We start from the raw sequence: 13580 nt of genomic DNA on the forward strand, positions 1-13580 counted from the left end.
TGAACCTTGGAATGTTTGTTCGGTGTTCACTTAATAGGATCTCTTTATCAGCCCTCCTGGAAGTGGTTTACAAGAAAATCCACAGCTATGAATTCATTACTGCTCCCTAATCACCCCTGACCCCCAGGATCTAGCATCGATGCCAACTCAGAATGATACGAAGTCTGTGACCCATTTGGGAAGGCTAGCAGTTGTAGAACTGGGGCTGCCCTCCTAGACCTCCAAGTAGAGAGACCGTCAATGTCAGGGGTGGGTCTCCACTACTGAGAAGACGCATGGTTAGGAAAACGTGGTCCTAACTGAATCTTAGCTCCCAGATGCCTGCAGGCTTTCCTTGCATCCGGTATACGTGCGCCTCCGGTAAAGGACATGCGTTCTGTCACGTTAGTAATGAGTGAGAGTGAGGGGAAGTGACCTGCAATATTGGGTCCTACAGCTGTATTTCCTTGGACAGTGAGTAAAACACCGCGATGGAGACTGCCCTTACACTGCCTGATGCCTCCTGCGAGGTGCAGAAAGGTGTATGCTGGCAGGTGGTGTGATTTTCTTCAACAGGTTCCTTAGCGTAACAGGTGTAATTTCCCCATAAACTTGTTGCGGATGAATAAAAATGTCAGCGTTGAGAATGGAGATAGTTAAATAAAAATGACTCTGTCGGTGAGAAGCTAAGTCAGTTTATTATTATTATTACAAATCTAATTATAGGTAAACTGAGGCCATTTTTGATACATGACAAACATACATTTCCTCTGTGTGTCGAGCACACAAGTAATACATAAATGTATTCCGTGCCTGGACAAATCCTGTTTAAAAACTTTAAAAGTTAGTTCATTAGCTTATTAAAATTTGAGTACAGTACATGTTTCTGGTCATGAGCTCTCTGAGTTTCTTCTCATGGCCAACCAGCTATCCAGTTCCAGGTCACCATTGTCCTTGCCTACAGTAGTGATAGTTCGTCACAGGCTTTAAAATAAGACTGTATGGTATACAACTGTGTAATGTAGTGAGCCTGCATCACAAAATAAATACATATAAGTACACATAAGGAATGTACAGTTATACCTTGACTATATCCATAAATAGCTTGAAGCAGGTAATACATTTACTTTTAAAGGCCATTTACATCATGGGCTGTTGATATGTGAATTTGAAAATGAAAAATATTTTTTTTTAGACTCCAAATGTTGAGGTCCTAATGCTGTCTATTAAAAAAAAATTGATTTCTAAATGAGCAACAGAGTACATTAGAAAAAGTCAGATTCGAGGGTAGTGCCACAGAATTGCCTGTTTCCCATAGTCATTCTGTAAGTAATGCTATAAAAAATGCTATTTGGAATTTTTTTTCCTATACTGCCTACAATCCAAGTTATTAAAGTTTAAAACCATAGGAGAGCCTTTATGAAGATCCTGAATTGCATTTCTCATTAAAGGAAAAGAAATGGCTTGGTGAGTCATGTTCCTCGACTTCTGTAGAAGAGAAAGCAGAAGGCCATCGTCAGTCATTCTGAAAGTTAAAACTCAGCACTTAAGTGAAGTTAGATGAGTTTAGGAGAGGATTTTTACGGGCTTGTGTTCCTCTGAGCATCCTGACGGCAGTGAGAATGGGACTTCTGATCTTCTAAACAAAAATCATTATCAAATGGATTTATTAAAGAGCTGCGCAGAACAAACTGCCATCATATGTGTGTAGCTACGGTTGGCTTCCGTGGGAATTATAAATGGCTCCAGATGAGGGCACGTTCAATTGATTCAGAGTAAAACAACGTGAGGCTTGTAACAAATATACAAAAAACTGAAATCAATGAGTAACTGTGATATGAAGAATCTGTTTGTGTCCTTCATGTTACAGTCTGCTTGTAGAATTTATGTACTGTTTCTGTTTTAACATCTGAAAACCAGCATTTTCATAGAAAAGACAAAGTACAGGCTGTTGGCAAAATACCTGTGAACAAATGAATGATGGGGGCCACTTCCGCAGTAGCTTTCCATCCGAGATAAGGTTTTATCTTGAAGCTAGTGCGTCTATTTTTAAAGCTCATTTAATTTCTTACACACTCATGATTTGTGTATTGACTTAAAAGCTGGTTTTATCATCCATACCATTATCAATCAGACCAAAAAATCTATCCAAGCACCCACAGGATGCACAGATCTATCTTTGAAATGGTGTTGGAGGGCTAATCTTGTCCTAGGACTAGGAGGACATTTTTTTCAAGAAGCTATAATATATTGAAGAAAGAAGTATTACAATTTTTCTGGGAGGAAAAATTGCTAAATACTGCAGCCAACTTCTCAGAGAAGCCACAGAATTACTGTTCAAGATTTTGAGCATCAACCCCCCGAAGTCTAGAATTTATGGGGCCAGTGGTATACTAAAATTCCACGACTCTAACGCACGTGTGTCTGGGATTCAGTGAAGACAGTCCTCGGATTTTTATGTCTAAGTAAGTTAAGTTTTACAAGTACAAAATGAAAAAAATCTAGAGTGGGTTTCAACTAATCTTAAGTAGCAATCCTATGACAATTATGACAAGTGCAGTTTCAAACACCAAGGCTTCAGTGTACGACTTCACAATACAATGATCTCAAAACGTGTGATCACAAACTTTGGGCGAGGGCTTCTTTCATAAATTCCTCGAGGACGGCCACCACGTTCTTGGCCTCGGGCATTTCTTCGTGTTCCACTTTAACAATCTTCAGAAGGATATCTCCACTCCCACAGTTCTTCAGGAACGTGTAGCATTTAAACAAAGCATAATGATTCATTTCTGCCTGTCGGATAAATCTCTTCAAATTATTTGTGTCTTGTATGGCCTAGAAAAAGATTTCCCAGTTAAATATGTGCTTAGTGAGATAATAATGAAGCCTGAAAAATGTCTCCTATCCAGCTGAGAACTCAACTTACATTGCTGAGATGTTTTTTATTTTAAATATTTCTATCATTCTTACTGCTAATATGCTTTGCCCATGGGAGAACAAAATTTCTTATGAAATTACTTGATAAAAATACTTTTAAAAATACTTTTAAAATCAACTAAATAAAGTAACAACATTCCTCCCCATCAGAATTCTGAACCCTTAGGCACCGAACTGGGGTGTGTGTGCATGGGGGTGTGTGTGTGTGCGCGCATGCGTGCACGCACAGTTCCCAACTAAGATACATCACAAATTAGAAGACTGATGTGCCTGAGATGCAAGCAAGCGTTCAACCCAATTAATTGGAAATGCAAGGATATAAATGCAGAAGCTCCTGAAAAATATAAAGTAAATGGCTTCTGGAGATTCTGGTTTTGAGAACGTCCTGTTTAACAGACATCACAGCCGTAAAGCAGATCTGTTACTCTCTCACTGGGACTAATGAAAATTCAGACAAAAATTATATGTGGCATTTGGCACATAGCCAATTAATTACCTTTAGTTTAAAGTTCTCCAGTACTTGTCGAAAAAGAAAAGGGTTACCTCCTTCGGTGCCATTCAAAAAAGCCTGCATCCAATCCTCACAAAACCGGTTGCTTCCTATAAGGTATTTTAGAAAAATTAAACGAATAAAAATGAAATCCTACAAAGCATAAGACATTTGTTCTATTTATTTTATTTATTTATTAACAGGTGTAAATGACATATATTAGTTTCAAGTGTACAACATGATGATTCAATATGTGTGTACGTCGGGATTTTCTTTCTTGATAAAAACACTTATAGTGAATTATTTAAGACTTCTAGAACAGTCTAAAAAAATAATTTACTCAACACCTGGCTAAGAAATACCAACTGGCGGGGCGCCTGGGTGGCTCAGTCAGTTAAGCATCCAACTTCAGTGTAGGTCATGATCTCGTCATTCCCAAGTTCAAGCCCCACGTCAGGCTCTGTGCTGACAGCTCAGCGCCTGGAACCTGCTTCAGATTCTGTGTCTGCCTCTCTCTCTGCCCCTCCCCTACTCACACTCTGTCTCTCTCTCAAAAATAAATATTAAAAAACAAAACAAAACAAAAAACAACTGGCTGGAGCCCTGTGTGCCTCTTCCCAATCACACTCCCCTCCTTTCCCATCAGAAAGGATTATTATTCCCACTTATTTATTTTTAAATATTTTTTTTATTTTTGAGAGAGAGCATGAGCATAAGCGGGAAAGGGGCAGAGAACTTTTGCCACATACTTCTTTTTATCTCTAAGCCCTAGATAGTATTACTTTGCATACGTTAAAATGTTATGTATTTTTCTTTAATAGCTGATTCACTAAATAGTATGCTTCTGAGCTATACCAAGGCACACGGCTCTAGTTCATGCATTTTTGCTGCTATGTAGAACTCTACTGTACAAATGTAAGTTTTTCAATCTTCCTGTTGATAAACATTTGCTTCCAGTCTATTTCAAATGACGCCTTTATGAACATTTTTGTAGTTGTTTCCTTATGCACACATATGAGAATTTCTCTATATACACAGGAAGGGAATTGCCTGGCATGGCAGGATTTCCATGGATTCTATTCTAACCAGCAATCCTGGTTCTAGGATTGCTATTGTTTTTGGTGAGTTTGAGATAAACATGTACAACTGCACAAGGCAGGACGGATAAATTTGTATCATGTGTTTTCAGTGCAAAAACAGGCTCCCAAGAGTGCCTCAGAAGTTGCACTCACCTGCATTGTAGAACTGGGGCTGGGAGCTACTACAATCGATGACCACAGATTTACGCGGCTCCTCTGTCATGGCCATGCACAAAGACGTCATGGTGCCTTCGTGGATGAGGCCTTGAAGACTGGCTACGCTCAGAAACCTGCCGTACACACAAGTTCTTTTCCACACACAGTATTACAGGATAGGAGGGAGAAAGCAAATTCATTCTGGGGTGGGAGTTAAAGATGTATATCAGGCTTGCTGTGGAGAAGTTTCCCTCCTTGCAAAACTGTTCTTTACCTGTTAATGTCTCTCTTTGTTTTTTCATCTGATTCTTTAACTTCAACAGGGGTATAACTGAGAGCCTACAAGAGAAAAGTAAAGCCTAATTGATACATGTATCAGTTTTCCTTATTGAGCAGCTACTTGAGACTAAACTTCAGCTTCCCCAATAACCACTGCACTAGCCCAGAACTCTCCAGAGCCTTGTTTAGAGGCGTCAGTGGGCAGTCTAAAATGTGCTTTACCACCCTGGTCTCATGGACCATCCAGTCTCCACTGAATTTACCCACCACATATTTACATAAAAGCCTGGCCATATACTCTAGCCTTCCCCATTGCCTGGATATGTTAATGCATTTTTCATTTTTCATCTGGCATTTTTTTTTTTTAAGTAAACTCTATCCCCAATGTGGGGCTAGAATTTACATCCCCAAGATTAAGGGTTGTACGCTTTACTGACTGAGCCAGCCAGGCGCCCCTATTTGGACATTTTTATATGGTTAAAATCACTTTGGATTTTTATTTTCCTTTTCAAATTGTTTTGGAAATTATACCTCTCCCAGATCACTTCAAAAAGTATTATTTAAAAATGTTTATCCTATTAGGAAGATTTAGTATTTGTGATTCTCCCTTAGGAATAGAACTTTCTAGATCTCAGTAAACAAAGTGGTCTATCCCGATTGCAAGCATAGTTTGAATATTCAGGAGGGAAAAAGTAATGTTCAGAGACAGTGAGTATGTCTTTAAATAATCCAGATTCTGTCAACGTGACTCTCAATTAAAGAAATGCTTTTGTTTGGGCAATACTCACGGCATGCAGCAGAAAGGTAAGCTTCTCCTGAAAGAGAAGAACCACCCTTTGGATTGGGCATACAACATCCTCAAACCAGCTGCTCAAGTAGGATTTTATATGGTTCTCCAGGCCTCTTTCCTAGATTAAGAAAGAATGTTATTTGGTTTAATATAAGCCTTCACTTTAGTGGACTTAACATTTTCTTCATGATATGTAGTTATCTATTTATTTGTTGAGAGAGTGAGAGAGGGAGCACACACACAAAGGGAAGAAAGGCAGAGGGGGAAAGAGAGAATCCCCAGCAGGCTCCATGCTCAGCACAGAGCCCGATGCAGGTCTGGATCCCACTACGCTGGGATCATGACCTGAGATGAAATCAGGAGTCAGACCATCAACTGACTAAGCCACCCAGGTGCCCCAATTCATGATACTCTTTACAGTGTAAAGAAGTGGGAATAGACACTTCCTTTTTTCAAGCTAACACGACCAACTCAAAAAAAGGAATTGTGATATAATTTTCCTAGGCTTGCTGAGCACAGTGGGGATTAATTCTGTACTGAATTTCTTAAGGCGCACCTGGCTGGTTCAGTTGGTAGAGCATGGGATGGGACTCTTGATCTCAGGGTTGTGAGTTCAAGCCCCATGTTTGGTGTGAAACCTACTTTAAAAACAAAACCAAACCAAAAAAACACACACACTTAGAAATGCATTACATAAAACAAAGAGACCAAATCAATAGGGTTCCATGCTATGTTGTCACTGGGAAATGTCGAGCACTTACTTGTCCATCTCCCCCCCCCCCCCCCCCCCCAGTATACCGTGTGCACTCTGGAGATTTTCTTCTTTTAAGATTTTATTTTTCAGTAATCTCTACACCAAAGGAGAGATCGAATTCACAACCCCAAGATAAGAGTCATGCTCTACCAGCTGAGTCAGCCAGGCCCCCCAGGAGATACTCTTAATAATTCTTGTCTCTCCAGCACCTGGGAGTGCCTGAAACATCCACGTGTGAGCTTATAAAGCACCTGCTGAAAGGCTGAAGGAATGAGATAGCTCATTCACATGCGAACAGGATCAGAGAAGGACACACAAGTTAGCTCATCAAAGCACTCCAGCTGTCAGACATGCTGCATATCTGGTTTTCTGGGCTGTGCATATCTGGGCTGAGCATATCTGGTTTTCTGGGCTGTGCTGCTCACTGGGGACTAGCAGAAGAGCTCCACTCTGGGAGAGCAGCTTGCCCCGGACTCATTGCTCTGGCTCACTCCTATGCTCTCCTTCCTGCAGGAACTTGTAAGCTCACGACAAAAGGAATTGTTACCACGTGTAATGGGTAGTAAAGTCGTAATTCTTAACGACTTTAGCAACTGCCACAAGTGGAGTGTGTAGTTTTTTAAAGGTATGGATAAATTAATCAATACAGATGTGTCTAATTCACAAAAGATCGATTAATGAAAAATGGAATTTTTCTAAAAATCTTTGATGTTGAGTTCAAGGGCAGTCAGACCACTATATAGCATGTCTTTGGTGCCAGAGGCTTCTTCATGGGCATTAGTTCTGACCAGAATATAAATCTTAGGGGCCTAGAAGCCAGGAAAAGAGCATACTCTTCCTTCTTGGCAAGTTAACCATATACACTGAATTTAATAGAGCATATCTTTCATGGATACAAAATATTAGAAGCAGTCTTGTGAAACTTAGAGCACTTACAGGACTAGGTTCCCTGCTTCTCTTAACAAGTACCCTTCTAGCCCATAAAGCAGTACATTTTTAGAATCTATGTGTCTTTGTATCCACCTGTTTGGTTTCATAAGTACAGCAGTTATAGTATGTTAATCATCTCAAGCTGAATAGTTAAAACAATCATCTTACCTCACAGTTCATGTTATTTTTCAGGCCTTGAATGTACTTGTCCAATTCAAGCCTGAAAGTACGTTCTTAAGGAAGCAATAAAGGATGGATCAAGACAGTGTTTTTATCTCTCAATGGGAAATATAAAATCTCTCAATGAAAACTGTAAATTCAAAGACAAAGTGGTCGTATGAAGGTATGAAATGAAGCAAACACTTAAGGGGTAGAAAAGCTCTTAAGAGGTTGGTAGTAATACTCCTCCACCTGGCTTCCCATGTTTTTCTTCCTGGTACCATCAAAGACAAAAGAAAGGATATAGCTCAAGTCCTTTTTCAGACCCTCCTAAAAAACAGACCACATACTCTGAAGCGTTACGTTCAGAGTCCACTGTTGCTGTTTCAGGAAGCAGTTTTTCTTGCTGGAAAAGACAGTAATAACAACCGACCCGGTAATCTGGAATCCTGGAAAAGAAAAACCAGTAAAATGTAGTATTTTGCTAACTCATGCACCTAGTTTTACGGACTGCTCTGAACCCTGATCATCTGGATCTGGCAATACTGTTACATTGCAAACGGGGTCGGAACTTCCTAGACTTTTCCTTGGTTTACTTGTAATAGCAGAAGAAAATTAACATGCACCATCATGGGCTTTAGCGAAAGCAGCACCTAACAGAATTCCTTTGAATTCTCCTCTCTTACGTGAAAAACACATACAAATTCTCTTGTCATTCTTGGTATATCCACATTTACATAAATATAACCATGTTCTCTCTCTCCCCTGAACCCTGACGCTCCGGGCAGATACAACATGTTTATCCTGTGGCTTTATCTTTGGCCTGTGGCTGTCCTCTGAGGGGACTTGATGCTAAAATCATATTCTGAAGTGAACTATAGTCAAGGGATGTAATGGAAAGATGGCTGGAATTCAATGGAGGACACCTATGTTTACACCTGAACTCCATCAACATGACCAGCCTTGTGATCTTAGTGCCTTTGACTATATTTGCTTCTCTGCTCTTTGACCCCTTTGTAGAGAGAATGGCATCAAAGTTTGTGAAAGCTCTTTACAGACTGTCAAGTGTACAATTTTCGTTTTGGTAATTAACTCTCTTCTTCCAAGTGCAAGACTAAATAAGTGCACTTAGGAGGCAGAGTCTGCCATTCAAGTAATTCCATTCCACAATTGTGTGTGTGTGTGAGAGAGAGACCTAGTGCTCAGGCCTCCAGGGAACAAAGATGCACTTTGCAAGTCTAGTAAGAGCTGATGGTTTGGAATTTCTCATCACTTCTCATATTTAGCCCAGAAAGAAAAATTCAGGACACAGCACATTTTACACTTACCTCAGCTCCACAGATGCAACATTACCCAGCCCTTCAAACACTGCTCCCTTAGAAAGACGCTTAGCAATGAAACTGCGCAGGTCTGGCTCCGCTTCAGATGGCAGATTAGTGTCCACCAAGGAGAGGCTTGACAAATAAATAAAAGACACACATCCCTTACCAGTGGACTAATGCACGCGCACCCTGTAAGGCAGAATATTACCAAAAGCCCCAATCTCTTTAAGGACTTGAAAAAGCTTATGTTTCCTGTTGGGGAGCCTTCTAGGAGTGTATGTCGCCAAGTAGGATCTACATCATCAAACACTTAAAATAATCCTACCTTTCCAGCTCATTCTCTCTAGTATTAGGACTCCACTGGAATCCCCTCCACTCACCTTACCTACTTTTCACAATACAATACTATTGCAACACCTGAAAAATTCCTTAAACCATCCATCATCCAGTCCGTGAACATATTTTTGTAGTATACCCTGCTTTGTATCAAGTGTTAAGGTTCATTAATTCATCCATTCATTTATTAAATAGGTATTAAATGTCTACCCTAAGGGTTCCTGGGAGGCTTAGTCGGTTGAGTGTCTGACTCTTGGTTTGGGCCCAGGTCATGATCTCATGGTTCGCGGGATCGAGCCCTGCGTCAGGCTCTGTGCTGACAGTGTGGAGCCTGCTTGGGGCTCTCTTTCTCTTTCTGTCTGTCTGTCTCTCTCTCTGCCCCTCCCCCGCTCACACTTTCTCTTGTCTCTCTCAGAATAAATAAACCTAAAAACCAAAAGTCTACCCTAGTACCTACCTAGGTGCCAGGTAGGGAGATACCAGTGAACCAGAGAGACAACAATCTCCTGGAGTTTATATTCTAGGGCATAGCAGAGAAGCTCTGAAAAGGTGTTGAAAGGAGGGGGGGAAGGGAGGATTTTAAATCGCTTTATACCCATATGATATTGAATCTTTAATGCAGTTTCCAATCAAGAACTAAGATTCATTGCCTCTGGCTAATCAGCAGGGGCACCACCAGTATTTCGATCTGCCCGGCCTTGAATGAATGAACCCAGATGAGGTTCCTAGGGGATAGGTGGGCTTGATGGTTTGACTTGGGGAAAGCCGAATGGAAATAGGGTACCCACTGATATCTAGAGGACAGAGAGATGCACAGAAGATAACCACACGCACGGGTTATGGCCAAGATGTTTTTACCTGAAATCATCACCAGAGGGAGTTCCTGCATTTGTGCCACTTGGGCTTCCATCGTCACTGTCCCCTCGCTGCTGTGCCAACCTGCACATGGCAAAAGCAATACAGCTATCAATTATGGGCTATAACTCAAGTGGAGTACGGCCCCTACCCCTGCAAGCAGGGTGGGGGTGAAGAGTCAACTAAAATGCTGCAAGGTGGAAGTGCATGGATCCTCCATTGCCTATCCTCATGGCAGGGAAAACCCATGAAACAGTGCTGACAAGAGCCCCTTCTCTCTCCAGGCCGTTAAGGGCTGGAGGAAAGGTTAAATTAGATATCCACAAAGGTCAAAGAAATTTCTTCTAAAAACCAGACTTTACAGGGGCGCCTGGTTGGCGCAGTCGGTTAAGCGTCCGACTTCAGCCAGGTCACGATCTCGCGGTCCGTGAGTTCGAGCCCCGCGTCGGGCTCTGGGCTGATGGCTCAGAGCCTGGAGCCTGTTTCCGATTCTGTGTCTCCCTCTCTCTCTGCCCCTCCCCCGTTCATGCTCTGTCTCTCTCTGTCCCAAAAATAAATAAACGTTGGAAAAAAAAATTTAAAACCAGACTTTACAGGGCCCAGAGAGCCCCAGGGATGTCTGCCCCAACAGAGGAAATAGAGGCAGCGAGGGCAGAGGATAATGGGGGGGGGGGGAGGGGGAATGTGTGGGGTTAATGGAAGAAAACAGGTGATAGTAACAGGAAGGACAGGGGTAGAAATTGACGTTATAGAGCGTGCGAAGCACTGCGCCAAAGGGCAGGGGCGACAGGAAAGGGCTGAGAAGACGACAGGGACAGTTGGGGAGCAGAGGCTTAGGAGGGGCACGACAGTCCAGGACGGTGGCCAGGAAGAACGGCGTGAAGCGAGCTTAGGGCCAGATACTCTAGCTAGCCGAGGGGAAGAAGGCTTTTCGAGCCGCCAGGGACGGGATGCGGGGTCGAGATGCGGGGCCGAGATGCGGGGCCGGGGCGGGGCCATAGGAACGACCCGGGCGCTGCACCTGCTTCCGCGGTAGCTGTAGAGGCAGTAGTGGCTGCTGGGCGGTGGCTCGGGTCTTCGCTCCTCGGCGGGGCCTCCCTCCTCGCTGCTCTCTAGCTCCTTTTCATCCCCATCCAGAGACTCTTGCAAGGAGGGGAGCATCGCGGCGGCGGCGGCAGCGGCCTCCGAGCGGCCCTGTGTTCCCGCCAAACCACTCCCCCGCTGCCGTACAGTCCTGCGAGGCCGGGCTCGTGCGGCTCCCAGCCCTCGCACACCTGCGTTCCGCCGGTTTCCCGGGTCGCAGGTCAGGAAGCCGGCTGGCCTAGGAGCGCTTTTCTCCCCAAAGGGGCTCGCGGCTGCGCCGAGTCACGCAGAATCTTTTACCATTCCTCTTTTGGCTCCTTTTCTCCTCTGGCTAGCGTTCAAGACGTCTAGGAGACTTAGCTAATACATATGGTGCAGCTAGCTAGCCACGTGGAAAAGGTTGAATCTGCCCTCCTACCACCTTTCAGGGGAGCGTGGACACGCATTCACATTCACCAGTTTGATAAAAGATTTAAAAGAATTTTAAAATGCTCCTCCCAGGTGAAAATACGGGAGAATTTTAAAGATTCTTGAAGAAGGCCTTTCTAAATGTTTGAAACACTTAGAAGCCACATGGGAAAAGATTAATAAATCTGACTAGGTAAAAAACTAAACACTTCTGTGTGGCTCAAAGTCAAAACACAAATGACCAACTAGGAAAAATATTTGCAACATATATAATAGATGAATGGCTGTCGTTCGTCAGGAAAAAAAAAAAAAAGACAGTAGGCAGTTCACAGAAGAAATAAAAATGAAAAATAAGTAAATAAACTGTTCAATTTCAAATGAGATTGATGGTATATTGTACAAGTTTTCACCTGACAGGTTAGCAGAGATTTGAAAGTTTGATGGTACCTTGTGTTGAGGTATGTGAAGAAGCAGTCAGTCTCATAAACAGTTGATAGGAATAAAATTACTACACGCGGTTAATTTTAATTTTTTAGGATTTTTTAATTAAAAAAAAAAACCTCTTTTTAAGTCTATTTATTTTTGAGAGAGACAGAGACAGCGTGAGCAGGGGAGAGGCAGAGAGAGAGACAGGTAGAGAGATAAGAGAATCTCAAGCCAACTCCACACTGTCAGCACAGAGCTGGACACAGGGCTCGAACCTACGAAACCGTGAGGTCATGACCTGAGCCGAAACTCTGAGAGTCCCACGCTTAACCGACTGAGCCACCCAGGTGCCTCAATATTTTATTAAGTAATCTCTACACCCAATGTGGGGCTTGAACTCACACCCCTGAGATGAAGAGTCGCATGCCCTGCCAAATGAGCCAGCTGGGCACCCCAATGCATATGGTTTAGGAAGGAATTTGAAAATACTTGTCAATATTTTAAATGCACATACCCTTTGACTATCAGTGCAACACCAGGACATCATCAAATGGATACATGCATATAAGTGTGAAAATACATGAGTCCAAAAATATTCCTTGCAGCCTGGTTTGTAATGATGAAAAACTAGACACAATCTGAATGTTGGTCAATAGAAGACTGATTATGTAAGTTTCGGTGCATGCAGTGGTAGGCAGAATACCCACCCCCCAAGATGTCCATGTCCTAATCTCTGGCAACTGAGAATATGTTACCTCACACAGCAAAAGGGACTCTGCCGGTGTGATTAAATTAAAGAACTTGAACTCATGGTTCATGAGTTCAAGCCCCACTTCAGGGTCTGTGCTGACAAAGCAGAGCCTACTTGGGATTCTCTCTCTCCTTCCCTCTCTGCCACCCATGCTCTCTCTCTCTCTCTCTCTCTCTCTTTAAAATGAATAAATAAACTTTAAAAAATATTAAGGAACTTGAGGGGCACCTGGGTGGCTCAGTCGGTTGAGTGGCCAACTTCAACTCAGGTCATGATCTCAAGGTCCATGAATTCAAGCCCTGTGTTGGGCTCTGTGCTGACAGTTGGGAGCCTGGAGTCTGCTTCAGATTATGTCTCCCTCTCTCTGCCTCTCCCCTGCTTGCACTGTCTTTCTCTCTCAAAATTAAATAAACATTTTTTAAAAATATTAAGGAACTTGAAATGGGAAGACTTTCTTGGATTATCCAAGTGGGCCCAGTGTAACCCACAAGTCTCTCTAAGACGGAGGCAGGAAATCAGAGAGGAGAAGGCAATTGTGACATATAATGCAGAGACTGAAGTGATTTGGTAACCAAGGAATTTGGGCATCTACGAGAAGCTAGAAAAGGCAATAAATGATTCTCCCTTAAAGCTTTCAGAAAGAATACAGGCCTGCCAATTCATTTCAGAATTGAAATGGATTTTCAACTTTTTTTTCATGTTAATTTATTTTTGTGAGAGAGAGAGAGAGAGAGCACAAGTGGGGAATCGGCAAAGAAAGGGAGAAAGAGAGAATCCTAAGCAGGCTCTGCACCGCTGGTACAGAGCCAGTTGCAGGGCTCAAGTCCACAAACTGTGAGATCATGA

At 42.6% G+C, this 13580-nt stretch overlaps 1 protein-coding gene across 2 annotated transcripts; it reads right to left on the reverse strand.

The window, feature by feature from the left end:
• Positions 1 to 658: 658 nt before the first annotated feature.
• CE1H17orf75 (chromosome E1 C17orf75 homolog) lies at positions 659 to 11307 on the reverse strand. Of its 2 annotated transcripts, none has more exons than XM_086686593.1 (10): positions 11088 to 11296; positions 10070 to 10150; positions 8882 to 9007; positions 7859 to 8002; positions 7563 to 7620; positions 5709 to 5828; positions 4916 to 4980; positions 4639 to 4775; positions 3413 to 3516; positions 659 to 2814 (listed from the first exon to the last, which is right to left on the reverse strand). In XM_086686593.1, the coding sequence occupies exons 1-10, from the start codon at positions 11225 to 11227 to the stop codon at positions 2599 to 2601; spliced, it is 1191 nt and encodes a 396-aa protein (XP_086542719.1). In that variant the 5' UTR covers positions 11228 to 11296; the 3' UTR covers positions 659 to 2598. The 2 variants fall into 2 exon arrangements, with proteins under 2 accessions (XP_086542719.1, XP_086542720.1); XM_086686594.1 differs by having other exon boundaries at positions 2653 to 2814; positions 3460 to 3516; positions 11088 to 11307.
• Between the last annotated feature and the right edge of the window lie 2273 nt (positions 11308 to 13580).

This window comes from Puma concolor, chromosome E1 (genome assembly GCF_028749965.1).
Source record: "Puma concolor isolate L17-30 chromosome E1, mPumCon1.1.hap2, whole genome shotgun sequence".
Taxonomy (NCBI): domain Eukaryota; kingdom Metazoa; phylum Chordata; class Mammalia; order Carnivora; family Felidae; genus Puma; species Puma concolor.

What these genes read in the sequence shown, in the direction of transcription:
- CE1H17orf75 (XM_086686593.1), bottom strand. Translation starts at nt 11,227, where the DNA reads ATGCTCCCCTCCTTGCAAGAGTCTCTGGATGGGGATGAAAAGGAGCTA. An exon ending in TCTGAAAAAGGACTTGAGCT is followed by an intron (nt 7,621 to 7,858) that starts ATATCCTTTCTT and finishes TTAAGAACGTAC; the next exon opens with TTTCAGGCTTGAATTGGACA. An exon ending in AAAATAACATGAACTGTGAG is followed by an intron (nt 5,829 to 7,562) that starts GTAAGATGATTG and finishes TTCTTAATCTAG; the next exon opens with GAAAGAGGCCTGGAGAACCA.